Here is an 18,003-nt window from a genome sequence, read left to right on the forward strand (position 1 = left end):
TAGGAAGAATCAATATCATGAAAATGGCCATACTGCCCAAGGTAATTTATAGATTCAATGCCATCCCCATCAAACTACCAATTACTTTCTTCACAGAATTGGAAAAAACTACTATGAAGTTCATATGGAACCAAGAAAGAGCCTGCATTGCCAAGACAATCCTAAGGAAAAAGAACAAAACTGGAGGCATCACACCACCTGAATTCAAACTATACTACAAGGCTACAGTAACCAAAACAGCATGGTACTGCTATTAAAACAGAGATATAGACCAATGGGACAGAATAGAGCCCTCAGAAATAATACCACACATCTACAACCATCTGATCTTTGACAAACCTGACAGAAACAAGAAATGGGAAAAGGATTCCCTATTTAATAAATGGTGCTGGGAAAACTGGCTAGTCATATGTAGAAAGCTGAAACTGGATCCCTTCCTTACACATTATACAAAAATTAATTCAAGATGGATTAAAGACTTAAATGTTAGACCTAAAACCATGAAAACCCTAGAAGAAAACCTATGCAATATCATTCAGGACATATGCATGGGCAAGGACTTCATGTCAAAAACACCAAAAGCAATGGCAACAAAAGTCAAAAATGAGAAATGGAATCTAGTCAAACTAAAGAGCTTCTGCACAGCAAAAGAAACTACCATCAGAGTGAACAGGCAACCTACAGAAAGGGAGAACATTTTTGCAATCTACCCATCTGACAAAGGGCTAATATCCAGAATCTGCAAAGAACTTAAACAAATTTACAAGAAAAAAATCAAACAACCCCATCAAAAAGTGGGCGAATGATATGAACAGACACTTCTCAAAAGAAGACATTTATGCAACCAACAGACACATGAGAAAATGCTCATCATCACTGGCCATCAGAGAAATGAAAATCAAAAACCACAATGAGATACCATCTCACACCAATTAGAATGGCAATCATTAAAAAGTCAGGAAACAACAGGTGATGGAGAGGATGTGGAGAAATAGGAACACCTTTACACTATTGGTGGGACTGTAAACTAGTTCAACCATTGTGGAAGACAGTGTGGTGATTCCTCAAGGGTCTAGAACTAGTAATACCATTTGACCCAGCCATCCCATTACTGGGTATATACCCAAAAGATTGTAAATCATGCTGCTATAAAGACACATGCACACATATGTTTATTGTGGCACTATTCACAATAGCAAAACTTGGAACCAACCCAAATGTCCATCAATGATAGACTGGATTAAGTAAATGTGGCACATATACACCATGGAATACTATACAGCCATAAAAAAGGATGAGTTCATGTCCCTTGTAGCGACATGGATGAAGCTGGAAACCATTATTCTGAGCAAACTATCGCAAGGATAGGAAACCAAACACCACATGTTCCCACTCATAGGTGGGAATTGAACAATGAGAACACTTGGACACAGGGTGGGAAACACCACACACCAGAGCCTGTCATGGGGTCAGAGGAAGGGAGAAGGATAGCATTAGGAGACATACCTAATGTAAATGACGAGTTAATGGGTGCAGCACACCAACATGGCACAGGTATACACATGTAACAAACCTGCATGTTGTGCACATGTACCCTAGAACTTAAAGTATATAAAAAAAGAAATATACCTATGAAGTCACTAGTATTTTCTCTAAAGGTACATGAATATGCATATGTCATTGTGTGTGTGCACGCACATGTGTGGATGAGAGACTAAGAAAAAGGAAATACATGTGCAGGTGTGGATGTGGAGATAAGTTGTTTGCCCTGCCAAAATTTCTAGAAGGAATTGAACTGCTGTAGCTTCAAGAAAATATTAACTGTGAGATTTGAGGCATATGCATTTCATTATTCTCCTGCTAACTTAGTTGTAGGGTCCACACCAAATGGCTTTGTGTACAGCAGGTACATAACCCAAAAGATGGAAAGGAGATGTCAGCTAAGCAGCATTGTTTTTACCTAACTGCCAATGGGTTGAGCTACAGGTTGGCCAATGAGAATAAATACCAGAGTAGGGAGATGGAGCAAGTCAGGGCTGAGAAAGATTTCAGAAGGAGGAACTGAAGGTGATGGAGAGACTTGAAAGGGTTAGCTGCAGTTCACATGGCTTCATCTGACCTTTGTTTTTTATTGTAAAAAAAAAGCAAAACCAATAGAGTGTATCTCCTCTGATTCTGCCTTCCCTCTGTGGAGTTACTGATTGGATTTCCGTCACTCTACTGTGGTTTTGTGAACTAGCACGGTGATCTGGCTTGGCACTGATAGGCCCCCAAAGTTTATTAATGTAAAAAAATTGCAAAGATGACCTCTCTGCCCACATCTAGATGTTATTGGTAAAAGACCATAATGATGATTGATTGTGTCAGATAGCCTTGATTTGTTTCATATGGTGCTAAAACTCCAGTTACATTTGGAGAATTGCGTTTGAGAATTCACAGACACTAGTAACTATTAGTGGCATAAGTGTTCAATATTCAGAGAATTTTAAATCATCATTTTATTCCTATTTAGGAAAGGAAGGAAGATTTTTAACCCTGAATATGCATGTACTACACAGACAAGATTAATCTTAAATTACACTTTAAAATCATAAAGTATTTTATTAAAAGTCCATCTCTGTCCTGTGGTAGTGGTCACACAACCACATGTCTGATAAAATGGCATAGAACTACACACAGACATAGGCACACACAAACAAGTGAATATGAAACTGGTGAACTCTGAGTAAGGTTAGTGGCTTCTAAATGTCTTACTCTGCTTAGTGTTGCTGCAAAAGGAATACCTGAGACTGGGTAATGTGTAAAGAAAAGAGGTTTGTTTGGCTTATGGTTCTGCAGACTGTACAAGAAACATGGAGCCAGCATTTGCCTCTGTTGAGGGCTTCAGCTTTCTGCTTTCCACTCGTACTAAAAGACAAAGAGGAGCTGGCATGTGCAGAAATTACATGGTTAGTGAGGAAGCAAGAGAGAGGATGAGGGAGGTGCCAGGCTCCTTCTAACAACCAGCTCTTGAGAGAATTAATAGATTAAGAAGCTACTCATCATCACAAGAACAGGGAGGATCTGCCCTCATGAACTCCTAATGAATAGGGCAGATTCCTCCCTGAACTATAAGAACAGGGTGCTGCTGCATCTATGAACTCAGACACCTCCCATTAGGCCCTATCTCCAACACTGGGGATCAAATTTCAACATGAGGTATGTAGGGACAAATATCCAAACTATAGCAGTAACAATATTAATTTCCTGCTTATGATATTGTGTTATGGTTATGCAAGTTCTTACCACTGAGGGAAACAGAGTGAAAGGTATGTGAAATCCCTATTATTCCTCACAATTACATGTTGATTTACAATTATCTCAAAATCAAAAGTTAAAAATAAGTCTATCACCGTATGGTATCTTGTTTTAACATAACATCAATATCAAAGAGCAAAGAATAGAGATTGGTAACTAGTACATGAAATTTCATTTTTTACAATAAGACTAGAAAATTGATTTAGACCAGGTGCAGTGGCTTACACCTGTAATCCTAGCACTTTGGGAGGCTGAGATGGGTGGATCATTTGAGCTCAGGAGTTTGAGACCAGCCTGGGGAACATGGCAAAACCCCGACTCTACAAAAAATACAAAAATTAGCTGGTTATGGTGGTGTTTACCTGTAGTCTCAGCTACTCAAAGGACTGAAGTGGGAGAACACTTGAGCCCAGGAAGATTGAGGCTGCAGTGAGCCATGATCATGCCACGGTCTCTAAAAAAAAATTTAAAGGAAAGAAAAAGAGAGAGAGAGCAAGAAAATTGATTTAGGTTTCTTAGCTGGAAAGCAGTGCATTGCTTTTTGTTATAGTGGACAATTTAGAAGTCTAGCTTTATAGGCAGTTTCTGGGTTTGTTCAACCCAGTTCAGTTCTAATCACTTTGTTCATTCACAGATCTGTGTCTCCAAGTGCCCAGAAAAATTTTTAACCTATGTGGAAATGCAACTTTTGTACACAAAAGACAAAAGCCACTGGGAAGACTACCGTCAGTTCTGTAAGACCACTGCTAAGCCTGTGAAGGTACGTGTGTTTAGGCTTAAAGCTAGAGAAGAATTTAACTTTTTTTTTCAATCTCAAGTGTAACGTGAGAATTTGTTACTGAACAAGCTCCCAAATCTTCTAGGAAATGGTTAGACAGAATTTCATTAAAACACAAACGCATGTGTACTGAGTGTGCACACACACCATTTATAGCACATCATTTTGTAGATTTGGGGTGTCATGAAAGACTGTTATGTCTGGTTAATTAGCTTCTACTATTCCCTGACACCAACACATTCTCAACTTGGATAGACTTTTACTCTAGAACTAGGAGTTAATATTTTTTGCAGTCACCATTTCGTTAATGTGGTGATGAAGCCCCATAGCAACTTAGTAACAAGTAGAAATTTATTTCCAAGCCCAGTGTGATAACAACTCATTTAAAAAACCCCAACCCTTACCTAGGTTTGAGAAATGTAAGATAATTCTAAATCATCACAATGTTAAATAATATGAATGGTTTCTAAATTAGAGAAGATGTTGTTTTTCCAGAAAAAAAAAAAAATAAGGAAAGAAATTAGAGACTCAGGATATGGCTAAGACAAAGATACACATCTCCAAAGGTGTGCCTTGTTTTCAGATGATCTGGTTTTATTATTGTTGGTTCAATTGAATTACAGTTAGGACAGTTAAGAATGTCAAGCAAGATTGTGTGTGTGTGATAATCTTACAATTAATATTACTAGTAGAAGTAATTTGGAATAAAGAGATTATTATGGAGTTTAATTTTTTAAAGGACATATTTAGATTGAGTATAATCATCATATAGCCTTTGAACTGTTAACATTCTTCCTTCTATTTTAGTCTCTCACACAACTTTTACTGGATGATGACTGTCCAACAGCGATTTTTCCAAGCAAACCTTGTAAGTGGCAATTATTTTACCTTAGAAACACAGAATCTACCAAAATGCTACTTAATTAAGTTCCCATATTTCACAATTGATGAGATTGAGGCCAAGAATGGTCCTCTGACTGGCCTAAAGTCCCAGAGTTGATTAGCAGGAAAGTCAAAAGTAGAACTCATCTCTTGGCTCCAGCCAAGTACATTTTCTCTGGAATTCTGTGATTTTTTGAATTTTCCTTCATAAACATACAAGAAAAAGATTGAAAGTTGCAAGCTCAGTCAGATTGATCATTTGGTGCTTTGGAAGCATGTGTAAATACACACACAGATACGCTCATATACACCCACTCCTGATTTTAGCTGGAAACTTTGTTCAGAAATTGCCTGAGGAGTAGGGGGAGGACATATACTTGTTTTCATCACTTGAAACATTTATATATATTTGGAATTAGTCAATATTTTATTTCTTTAAAATTATAAACTGTATTTAAAGTAATACTCTGGACAAAATGAGGCCAGGCATAGGGACTCATGCCTGTAATCCCAGCACTTTGGGAGGCCACAGTGGGAGGATTGCTTGAGTTTGAGACCAACCTCAGCAACATAGTGAAACCTTGTCTCTACAAAAATTTTAAAAATAAATTAGTGAGACACGACAATGTGCACTTGTAGTCCCAGCTACTTGGGAGGTCAAGGCGGGAGAATCACTTGAGCCCAGGAGTTGAAGTCTGTAGTTAGCTATGATTGTACCACTGTACACACCTTTGGCAACAGAGTGAAACACTGTCTCTAAAAAAATAAAAAGGAAACGAACAAAACAAAATAATCACTGAGTTTTCTTTCTTATGGATATAATCCTAATTACAAAAAAAGCTTTACATTAAATTGCCCATCACATTTAAAGTGTCAAAAAAAAAAAAGAAAAAAGAATGAAATACTCTACTATCCAAGACCAAGAGAATACTTAAATTATAATGTATTCACTAAATGAAATATTTTATAATTATTAAATATAACTATTGGAATAACATGCATGTATACGTTATAATGTTAAATAAAATTCAAACTGTTACAAGCCTTATAATGATAAACATGTATAAATTAAGACAAACAAATAAACAACAACAAAAAAACCTCTTCAAAGAAAAAGATTGGAAAGAAATATACCAAAACATTAAGTAGTCGTTTTGGGACTGGCAAAACCGTGGGAAATTTCTCTCTTCTTTCTTTTTTCTATTTATTCACTTTCCTACAATGTATATATTTCTCTTAAAATAGAGTAAGGGCATTAGTCATTAGTTTGAGTAGACAGTCAAATACCCACTGAAGTAGCTACCACCAAACATGTCTTACACACTTCCATCACTCTTCGCTGGGTCATAAAAGACCTTGAAGCAAAGATGTAGGTCCCATGGCAACAGCACTTACCAGGAAGCTCTCAGCAACAAATGTCCACACCCAAAATCAATGTTATAAATTTTTATGCAAAAGGATAAAAATAAATCATTAGTAACAAAAGATTTAGTAGTTATAAAAGTATAAGACATAGTCCCTGCCCTTACAAGTACAGTTTGGCTAAGTCACACAAGATAAAGTGTACACTGGGGATACAAAAATGAATAAGGCGTAGTCCCTCATAGTCTAGTGAGAAAGACATTAAATGTTGCAATCAACTTGTGTTCCTCCTAATATAAGATTAAATAGCACTCAATGGAATAGTATGCAGATAATAAAATTTGTTCATTAAAGAGTTCATAAAAGGAAATAAGCAAGATTAAAACAAAGAAGGGAAAACACTGCATGTCCTGTATGATTTTGACGCTCAAAAAATATTTATTGTAGAAGAAATACTGGAAAGAAATTCCCCAAAATGTTAATATAGTTCACTGTAGGTGGAAGGACTATGTATAGTTCTATATTTTTTAAATATTTTATCCACTTTCCAAATATGTAATGAACATATTTAGTAATGAAAACTAACAGATTGGATGAGATTATCCAGAAAAAAAATACATGAAACAAGGTCAAGGGAACCTCTAGATAGGAACACTTGTATTTAAGAAGTAGAAAAGGAAAGAGTGCACAGAAATATGGGAGGACAGCAGAGAGAACCTGACCATGTAAGCCAAGAAAAAAGAGTTTCGATATGCCAAGAAGTATCTACCATGTCAAAGGTTCGAAAAAGTTAACTCATTCCTCAGCAAATATTGACTTATTTCTACTGTGTGCCAAGCCCTGTGCTAGGTAACAGGTCTAAGCAGGATGAAGACTATAACATATATGGAGGTTTTGACAATTCAGAGGTCACTGGGATCACTGGGGGGATAATTTCCACGAAGTGGTGGGGCCAAAACTATGATTAAACTGAGGGCATAGAAGCAGCTGGTAAAGGCTACTGTGTCAAATTTGCCACAGAAAGGAAGGGAAGAGAAATAGAAAGGTGGGGCAGGTAAAGGAATTAGCCATGTCCTAAGTGCAGCAGAAGCTAGAGGTGAGCAGACAAGAAAATTCCTTTTAAGCCAGGGAAGTCGGGAAAGGCTTTAAAGAGATCTGTTTCTTCTTTCCCCAGCTCAACTGCTTTAATATTTTCAGGTTTAAACTACATATGAACCTATGCAAATCAGTGATGCTTCTTAGAAGAAAAAATATATGAAAATGATCCATTTCTGATTTTCCTTACTTCTTCCTTTAAAATTGGGGTTTTAAAATATTTTTAGAAATAAATTTGTAAAGAGGCAAAGACTCTAATCAAAATAAGAACATAGAAGATTGAATAGTGGTTTTACTTTTCTTAGAAATCATACTAGTCTACAAAGTGTAGGCCTCTTTTGATAGCTTCAGAATTTCCATTTTCAACTCCACTAAAAAACTGTTGTAAATGAAAAAGCTGGGAGACAAATTGTTAAGAATTCACAAACAAAAATTTAGTTGTTTTAGTAGCCTAAAGTTTGAGTTGGTTCTTATTTCCCAAGGTATTATTCGCTGATCCCCAATTTTCAAAGTTTTACTCAAGTAGTTCCTAATATATATTTTTAATAGTAAAACTAAACTCATCCAGTCATACAAGTTAATGTGGCCTTTCTACTAAAATGTGCTGCCATGAATTATATGCATCATTACTCTTTTAAAATCTTTGATGTGCATTTTATTTATGACTACTTGATGAATATACCATGTGTAAAATAATCAAGTTTAGAATGTAGTTTCAGAGTGTGATCATATTTGCTTTCTAGTCTTAGGACCATTAGAAAGTCATATCATCAAGTAACAGGCAATGAGCTATCTATATTGAGAAATTTGCATGCCTAGCAAGAATTTGATTATATACAACAGAAAGCTTAAGAAAGGGAGGACATCATGAGAGAAGTAGAAAAATGATTATGATAATTTTAATTTATTTTTACAGTTCTCCAGAGATGTTTCCCTGACTTCTCTACCAGAAATGGCACTTTAACAATAGGAAGTAAGATGGTGTTTCAAGATGGAAATGGAGGGACAAGAAGTGTTATAGAACTCAGGGATGCTGCGAAGTATGTGTGTTTACATTCTAATTTTCAGTTTGATGCATTTTGTTATTGCACTCAAGACTAAAGCTCCTATCAGGTTAAGGGTTATAGTAAAAAGTCAATATATATATATATATGAAATATATATATAAATAAATATACATATACATAAATATATGTATATATGAAATATACATGTTACTGTGAATTAAAGAGCTTGATACATATTCATTAAGAAGAGCATGTAAGGGATAACCCAGAATCATTTAGAAAGAATAATGATGCTTTTTTCTGTCTGCTAGGCTGGAGACCAGTGGGTCCATATCTTGGCTCACTGCAACCTCCACCTTCTGGGTTCAAGCAATTCTCCGTCCCCAGTCTCCTGACTAGCTGGGATTAAAAAAAAAAAGAAAAGAAAAGAAAAGAAAGAAAGAATAATGATGCTTTTCAAAATGGTTAAATCTTTCATTATCAACAGGTATAGAAGTGTGACATAAAGAAATGTATTGGTGGCGTATCAAATTTCTACATACTAAGTATAATGCAGTAAATTCCCCACATCCCTCAGCTCTACACACATAGCGCTCCATGTTACTGGAAAATATATTTCCCTGTGTGCACGCATACACATATGTGCAAAAACATAAATCTATACAGCATATCACTGCTTTGCTCAGTTGTTGAATTATAGATAAAAAATAAAGATATTCTAAAAATTTATCTTAAAAGACTTTAGCAGTATAATTAGTATAGTTAGTTCCTGCAGATTTAGAATACAACAGCAGCATGCACGATTTTCAGAAATATAAATCGGTGTAAAAGAAATCTCAAAATAATAATACAAATATGATTCCATTGATATAAAAGTCAAAAACAAGCAGAGTTAAATGTATCTCCCTGTGATGCATATATAATTAGTAAAATGAAAAAGAAAACTTAGGAAATTATTATCACAAAAGTCAGAATATTGGTTACTTTGAGGAAGGAAGAGGTGTTGCAATTGGGGCACATGAAGAAGGGGTTGACAATGTTGTAGTTACATAAATGTGTTCACTTTGATAATTCATCAAATTGGACACTGATGATTGTGAAATTTCTAGTATGTGTTCCATCATGCCCTACTGTCAGGATTAGGAAGGGGAATTAAGGATGATGTTCATTCTTGACTATGGGTTTTTCAAGTTAAAAGCTAATCTTATCATTTAAGTTCATTTCTTACAGTGAGATTTCTGCAATATTGAGGGAATGTTGCACACAGTGGAAAAGGATTTGTTCACCATTCTTGAAAACCATGTTCTCTCTGAGTGCAGCTATAGCTACCTTTGCAGGTTTACTGAAGTGACATTTTATGTTTTATTGTGGCTAGGAAAAGAGTCACTACTGATAGATGGTTTCTGAAAACTGCTTTCAACAGCTCCTTGTAGAATCCCTTTTATCATAAAAAGAACATTTCTGTTTAGTGGTCATCAAAAAATAATTGATTTTTTTTTCCTTCTTTCAATGCAGTGGTATCAATAAACTTCTTGATGCAAAGTCACTTGGATTGAAAGTATTTGAAGACTATGCAACAACTTGGTATTGGATTCTCATGTAAGTGAAAACACATAGATGTTTCTTCTGCAGTCCCATTCCGATTTTATCTTTGTAGAACTCTTTCTTCAAATTTTCTATTTTTATTCATGAATAAAAGAAATGTATTGGTGGCATAACAAATTTCACTCAGATGTCAGTTCCTGCCATTTTATTTTTCAGATGAGGTGAGACAGGGAAAATATATTTGGTAATATGCCCAGTGTCAGCATAATGTAAATTTTAATTGTATTCACTAAAGTACTAATAAAAGCACTGATGAGCATGTACTTCAAGTCACATGGAGCAATATCTGCAGGACTTCCGTATCTGTAATATTTGTGTGCTTCTCATCACATGCTGCTGTGGATGTAGGATGGTTTCTCAGATTCTTTTTTCTAATTTGTCCCTCCCTTGACTTCAAAAGGGTAGTTCCTATTTTTAACACATCCCTTTCACATAATGATTGGTATTCATCATAACCAGAAGTCATTGTAGTTATGGGAAGCTACATAGCTACATATGTGATACATAAATATAGATGTACAGACCACAAGGAGGGGGAGATGTAACATTTTCAGACATAAGAGTTGCATTCCTAGAAAAGTTAAGGAAATGTAGTCACTGCACTGGAATGGGTAAATGTGTGATCCATTTAAGACTGTCATTACTGTCTCACTCTTTTGTCACCCTCTAGTGCTTAAAAGCTTCCATGGTTCCCTAATGGTCAAAGACTAAAATTAAAACTTTTTCAGTTACTTCTAAGGCCCTTTAAAACCTAGCCCAACTTAGTTTCTCAGATTCATCTCCACCCATGTTTCTTGGTTAACACTATAATCTAAATATATCAAATAACGTGCCTATCCCTAGACTATCAAATCCCGTAAATTTGCACATTCTGTTTCCTTTCCTGGTATTGAGTCCTGGGCAACTGCACCTCATTTTTAAAAATCAGCTTTAGTATCATTTATAACCTTTATTATCTTCCCCAGATGTAATTACTTACTTCTTCCTATGTGTTCCTCTTATCCATCATTGTGTGTACATGTGTGTGTTTACACACCTATAAATACACATACTCATCTTCCATATAGCACCTACCATTCTGTGTTTTATTTACCTGGCCCTTTCCCTCTGATAAAGTATGAACTTACAATGGTAACTATGTCTAACTCATCTTTGTATTCCTAACTTCTATATGAGTCCTTGAACGTATAGTAGACGCACAAAAAAAATGTGGTTCAGGAAACAGTAAGAAAAACATTAGTGGAGCAAGATAGATGCATGTATCTATATGATGCATAATAAAGTCTAAGTTGTATTTTGTGTGAGATACTAGTGTGTGGTGTTTAGAGCTGTAAAATTAGATCGTATTATGAGACTTTACTCATTTTGATGCTTTGTCTTAAACGATTACAGTAATTAATTTTAGTATGCTAGGCTCTATCTCCAGCAGAGATTGCAGTCTATTCTTGACAGTATTTAAATTGATTCCCCTATTGTCAGACCCAAATGTCACTAGATAATTTACATGCTGCTTCTTCATTTGGCTTTTTCATGCCTACCTGAACAAGTGTACATTATAATAGATTATCTTGCCTACCTCACCCCCAAAACACACACTGAAACCTTCTCTACCCAGGCACTACTCATAAGAGTAAAACATGAACATCTCCCTTTATTTTCAATTCTTCTGCTCTTTCTTATTTTATAAATATAAATCTAAAGTGTTGATATGCTTGCATCTTGTGTATTTGGTTACAATTTTTGTGTACAAATTTAAAACACATAGAATAAACAGCTTTATTTTTTGTTTTGTTTCCTCTGACATTTCTGAATACTTCCTTTGGGCTATGCCATGGAATAATCTTTCAACCATATTGAATGTTTAAGCATTAAAGTATCCATGATTTTAAGAGGGAATGACTTCTAAAGTTAAAAGCACAGGCTTTGCAAGACCTTGATACTTCAATACTGTGTTGTCATCTATCCAGTGACAGTAATTATTGAGATTTTTTATAATAAAAAGATAACACTTGAGACAATAACCTAATAAATGTACCATGCTCTGTCTATTGCTATGTTTGGAAACTTACAGATAGCACCAGACATATCAATTCTTAATAGAAGAGTCAGCCAACTTTCTGATCTTAATGAGTTCTCTTTGAGGAAATTACATCAGAAGACTCCAATGTGACCTTAACCTGGGTATATGGGAGGAAAAGAAGCTTCTCTAGTAGTTCAGTTAAGCTCTAAGAAGAAATTAAAACTGACAGAAAATAGTCATGCTGCTAATTGCTTGATAAAGTCACATCTCCCTGGAGACACAGAAGCCTTATCACGATTCCAAATAAGGGCCCACAGATCACTGGGGACCTGGAATAGATGTCTGCATGATGTAAGGCATCACAAACTCCTAGAGATAATTAGACCATAGTGATAATGACTACAGCATCATAGGCTCCGGGGATGGCCAGTTATTTTTCTTATCTTTCTGCCCCAAAATGATTCTCTTACTTCTAGATAGCCATATTATACCAGTCACTAAGTAAATGGAACAGAACAAATTCATCATGAATATATTTTACAATTTATGACCTAGTAGGTAGGTAGGAAGGGAAAAAATAAGACATGGCAACTGTCGCCGATAGATCAAAATTGTAGGCTGGAGAAATTGTATTTTTCCTTGAACAATGACTGATACTAGACTTCAGTTTACCCAGGTACACAAAGATGAGTTCTGTATAAAGTCTCTGATGGTCCTGTTCTTTCATATGAAAGTCTTAATGGAAATCATTGTTTATGCTTTTTAACATTATTAATATTTCTATAGCCAGGTAAAATAAAAGAATTTGAGAATAATTTTGAATAGAAAAAAAGTTTTGTCTTGATGTTTGTAATATGTTATGTTTAGCACACTTGACCACTGTGTTTGTTGTGGGTTTTTTCTAGTGGCCTGACGATTGCCATGGTCCTTAGTTGGATATTTTTGATACTTCTGAGGTTCATAGCTGGATGCCTCTTTTGGGTCTTCATGATTGGTGTGATTGGAATTATCGGTTATGGTAGGTATCGCGCCTCTTCAAATTGTCAAATATCAGAGTAATCCTTTTATTTTCAATTGCTGTTATCAATTACCAGAAAGCATTTGTTTTCAGTGGATCTAATTATTCTTTACCCTCAAGAAAGCTTTAAACTTAGAAAATATATTTCATTTTGCATATATTGTCTCTAACTTTTTCTTCCTGATATCTTTGGGGAAAAAAATGCTGTCAGAACGTTTTACTCTTTTTCCTACCAGCCTTTGGTCTCCTGCCTCACAGATACTAAGAAGGAGGTAAAAAGAAATCCTTTTAGATTAATGAAAAACATTTCAGACAACTTCTTTTATTTCTTTAACGTTTCTATCCGATCAAAGGCCAGGTCTGCAAAGTTACAGAAGTGTGATCTATTTTTCTCTTTCAACTTGGTACATTTAATCCAGGTTCTGTCACATCGGTTAATAATTGGTACTCCACAATGAAGCATCGCCCTCTAGAGGCAAGTATTCTGAATTACACTGTTGTATGGAGAATGACAGTACTGTCTGTGGGAGCTAAATGATGTGCGGGAGATAAATAATGAGTACACATGGACGTAGAGTGTGGAGTAATAGACAATGGGAACGTGGAAGGGTTGAGGACTGGAAGGGGGTGGATAATGAAAAATTATTTAATGGATACAAGGCATGCCATTCAGGTGATGAATACACTAAAAGCCACTATGCAGTATATCCATATAACACAATTACATGTATACCTCACAAATTTATACAGACACAATTTTTAAAATCAAGGTTGAAATCTAATCACAAACTTGATCTCCCCAAAACAATACATATCAGGTATAATGTGAGCTCTATATATAGTGCTCACGTGAAACAGTATATACCACCTGTGGCAGCTTCCTTTCACTCTTCTAAAAAAGGTATGAGTCTATGTATTATATGACTGTTTGAGATGTTTCTATTTAACAGAATGATTTCCCATATGGCACCATTTGGACTGACAACAGTTTTATGGTAGTAAACATCAAAAATAACAATCTCTTATTTCTGTCATTCAATGAAGAAGAGCTATACGCATATAAGAATGCAGTTGAATCTGCAGGTTGTGTAGTTAGCCTGTGTTCTAATCCAGCTCCATAACATACAACTGGGTAACTTGGGAAGTCTGTTGGTGGTTAAAAGACCCTGTATTCTCATCTATAACATCAGCACAATAATGGTATCGTCATCTCAGAGGATCTTAAGGATTAAATGAGACAATGAATATAAAGCTCTCAGAGCAGTACCTGGAACACAGCGGACAATCAGTATGCGTTGGGTTATTGTTATTACCCTCCTCATTATCTCCAATGAGTTTTTAGTAAATCATTTGGTCTTCTCAGGTGTTCCCTATCTGCTCCTGCTGTACAGCTCCTCTTGAATCCCACCTGGGCTTCTTGTTGAACATAGCCAGGTAACAAATAAGAGGCGGATCAGTCTGGTTGAGGAACACAAGAACTTCCATCCTCTAATCAGAAACTGCAAAAAAAAAAAAAGTTGTTTAAATGTCTTGTTTTTGTGTTCCTGCTTGGAGCTTAAAACAATCTCTGCTCTTTGCCACTGGAGAGTCTGGGCTTGTGATTCAATCACTCTTGTATTGTCATCAGGAAGGAAAGGGCAGTAAAGTCTGCTATTGACTTAACTGATGTCTTAAGCAGCAAGAAAAATCTGAGATTGGCTGTAGTGCAATTTTGACAATGGCAAAAAGGAGAAAGATGGTCAACATATAAAAAGTGCAGGTAAAACAACCAATTTCCGCTCCCTATTGACTCCCTAGATAGTACTAACCCAAAAATTAATGGTGTGGGCAGTAAGCTTGATGGTATTTATTGAGTGAGGAAATGTCCAGTTAGGTTGAGGAGTGTCAGAAAATAAGACTATATGTAACTGACCTCTGCTACTATCCTGGACAACTGACTTTCTACATATCATGAGAAACCAATTTTTTCTACTGAAATTTCCTACTGACAGCAGCCCATTTACTAGAGCAAATAACAATGTGGATGTGTCATACTGAGCAGAGAAAAAGCCAGACTGCTTGTAGGCAGATGTTTATGAACAGCAATGGAACAATTCTCATTGGCCAGAACAGGTTAAGAGGTATACAGGAGAAGACATAAAACACTTTGGTTATGAGCATGTATTTAAGGTATGAAAAAGGCACAATCCCACATTCATCACATATGAACTGTATGATCCTCTGCAAGCATACAGTTTCTTTAATTCAAAGGTTTTTCAATCATATAACAGGAATCTGTGACTACTAAACAAAATAATAAAGTACTTAGATTTTGCTAGCATATAGTAAGTGTTCAATAAATAGTGTCTATTTTTGTTGTTGCTGATATTGTTGTTATTCAGGAATATTATTGAGGAAAGAGGACTTGAAGCCCAGAGATCATAATTTTTAAAAATCTAGGACAAGAGAGAGAAAGCAAAGAAAGAGAAATTGGAAAATATTGTCTAGACTTTCACATTCACTAGTAGGAGGAAACTAAATTGTCTGAAGCGCCTTCTTGCTATGAAATCGTGACATTAAAAAGAGTATTGCACTGTATCGTTTTATATAATACATTGTTTTGATAAACTTTAGGAAATAAAGGAAATCTCCTCCAAAAGAAAAAAATAACTCATGAGCTAAAATCAAAGTGGGGAACCAAGCAGGAAGCACAGGTGAAACACTGGGTAACCCATAGCAGTGCTGGGATCAGGAGACTTAGACCTGAGTTGGCAGCAGAACAGGGGATCACACCTGAAACTCCTGGAGTAAGCCTGGGATCCTAGAAATGTCTAAAGTGACCCCAGTTTGTAAGTACCCTTTGACTGCCAAAATAAACAAATGTAAATCTCCTCTAGATGAAAGTTTCCTCAATTATGGTCACCAGGTTTTCACAGATTCAGATCAACAAAGTCTGAGACTACCTGACCTGCAAGAAAACAGTTCTGTGTGAAAATCAGTGGATACTATAAACATGAGATTGAGGTCTCCAAGAATTCAGATATGGGAATTAATAGATACAGAACATGTAGCCAGGTGTGGTGGCTCACTCCTATAATCCCAGCACTGTGGGAGGCCGAGGGGGCCAATCACTTGAGGTGAGGAGTGGGAGACCAGCCTGGCTAACATGGTGAAAACCTGTCTCTACTAAAAATACAAAAATTAGTCGGGCATGGTGGTGCACACCTGTAGTCCCAGCTACTTGGGAGACTGAGGTGGAAGAATTGCTTGAACCTGGGAGGGGGAGGTTGCAGTGAACCAAGATCATGCCACTGCACTTCAGCCTGGGCAACAGAATAAGACTCTGTCTCAAAAGAAAAAAGAAAGAAAGAAAGATATAGAACATGAAATAACCATGCATGGAATGTTTAAAGAATTGAAGATAGAATCACAGCCAGACACAGTGGCTCACACCTGTAATCCCAGCACTGTGGGAAGTTGAGGCAGGTGGATCATGAGGTCAAGAGATCGAGGCCATCTTGGCCAACATGGTGAAACCCCGTCTCTACTAAAAAAATACAAAAATTAGCTGGGCATGGTGGCACACACCTGTAGTCCCAGCTACTTGGGAGGCTGAGGCACGAGAATCGCTTGAACTCAGGAGGTGGAGGTTGCAGTGAGCTGAGATTGTGCCGCTGCACTCCAGCCTGGGTGACAGAGCGAGACTCTGTCTCAGAGAAAAACAAAAGTGAATTCATTCATTCATGGACATGGAGTATCATTTATTCAAAGCTTGGACAACAAAAATAAAAATCAACAAAAATGTCCAGGCATACATGAAGATGAGCCATATAGAACTTTTCAAAATAAAAATGTTAGATTAAAAACAAATTGATAAGCTAAACAGCAAAATAGAGAATTAATGAACTGAAATATGAATCTGAAGTAATTATCAAAAATATAGCAGAATGTGACAAGGGGACAAAAATATGATTGTGCGGTTCAAAGAAATAGAAAATAGGTTGAGAACCACCTAACATATATCAACCATATTTGAAAGCTCTTGGCTGAGAATTTGCCAGAACTGATGAAGCCATGGATCCATAGATATAGGAAGCCCTCATTAGACTAAGGAGAGTAAAGGAAGATAAATCCATATCTAGTCATACATTATTCTGTTTATTCAACAAATATCAATTGAACAGCTGCTGTGTACAGACACTATTTTAGACTCTTGATGTACAACAGTAAAGGAACAAAGGTTCTTACTCTCATGATGCTCATAGCCTAAGTAATATATGTATTAGAAGGTAGTTATTGCTATGGAAAAAAGAAAAGGTAGAGCAGGTAAGGGGAGATTGAGAGTGCATGGTAGGGCAAGGAGTGAAAATGGCGGTATTAGTAGGAGGGGTTTTTTGGGGAAAATAAGAAAACACTTGGAAGCAATGGAGTTAGACAGTCAAGATGAAGGAAAAGTTCCAGACAGTGGGTGCAGCTAGAGCAAAGGCCCTATAAGATAAGAATGTGTTGAAGAAATGGCTGGGAGCCTGGTGTGGATGGGTATACTGAGTAAAGGAAAAAATAGTGGGAGAAGAGGTCTTAAAATTTATGAAGGGGACTAGCCTTACAGATTATTATAAAACCTAGGCTTTTACTCTGAATGAAACAGGGAGGCAATGTAGGGCTTTGGGTAGCAGAGAGATGAGATATAATGATTGCTCTAGTCCCTGTGTTGAGAATAGACTGTGGTGAGGCAAGAGTAGAAGCAATGAGACCAGTAAGGAGATGATTGCAGAAATGTATATGCCAAATGAGGGAAACTCTTGAGGGTGGCCATACATGCTTTTATTTGTATAAAAGCTGTATTTCCTGATGGTTTGAATGCAGCTATGAGAGAGAGTGAGAAGAAGGAGAATGATTCCACAGAAATATATGAGATGTAACAAAAGATAGTGAACAAAGAAAATAAATTAGTAAGCAT

At 36.3% G+C, this 18,003-nt stretch overlaps 1 protein-coding gene across 1 annotated transcript in view; it reads left to right on the forward strand.

Annotated features, from left to right (window-relative positions):
* SLC44A5 (solute carrier family 44 member 5) overlaps positions 1-18,003 on the forward strand; it is a 95,641-nt gene that overhangs the window by 53,084 nt on the left and 24,554 nt on the right. Inside the window, exons 4-8 of the mRNA XM_023207172.1 lie at positions 3,932-4,057; positions 4,883-4,943; positions 8,331-8,454; positions 9,937-10,020; positions 12,952-13,064. Coding sequence (XP_023062940.1) covers positions 3,932-4,057; positions 4,883-4,943; positions 8,331-8,454; positions 9,937-10,020; positions 12,952-13,064 — 508 coding nt within the window. The remainder of the gene's footprint in view (positions 1-3,931; positions 4,058-4,882; positions 4,944-8,330; positions 8,455-9,936; positions 10,021-12,951; positions 13,065-18,003) is intronic.

The sequence above is a fragment of the Piliocolobus tephrosceles genome, chromosome 1 (assembly GCF_002776525.5).
Source record: "Piliocolobus tephrosceles isolate RC106 chromosome 1, ASM277652v3, whole genome shotgun sequence".
Taxonomy (NCBI): Eukaryota; Metazoa; Chordata; class Mammalia; order Primates; family Cercopithecidae; genus Piliocolobus; species Piliocolobus tephrosceles.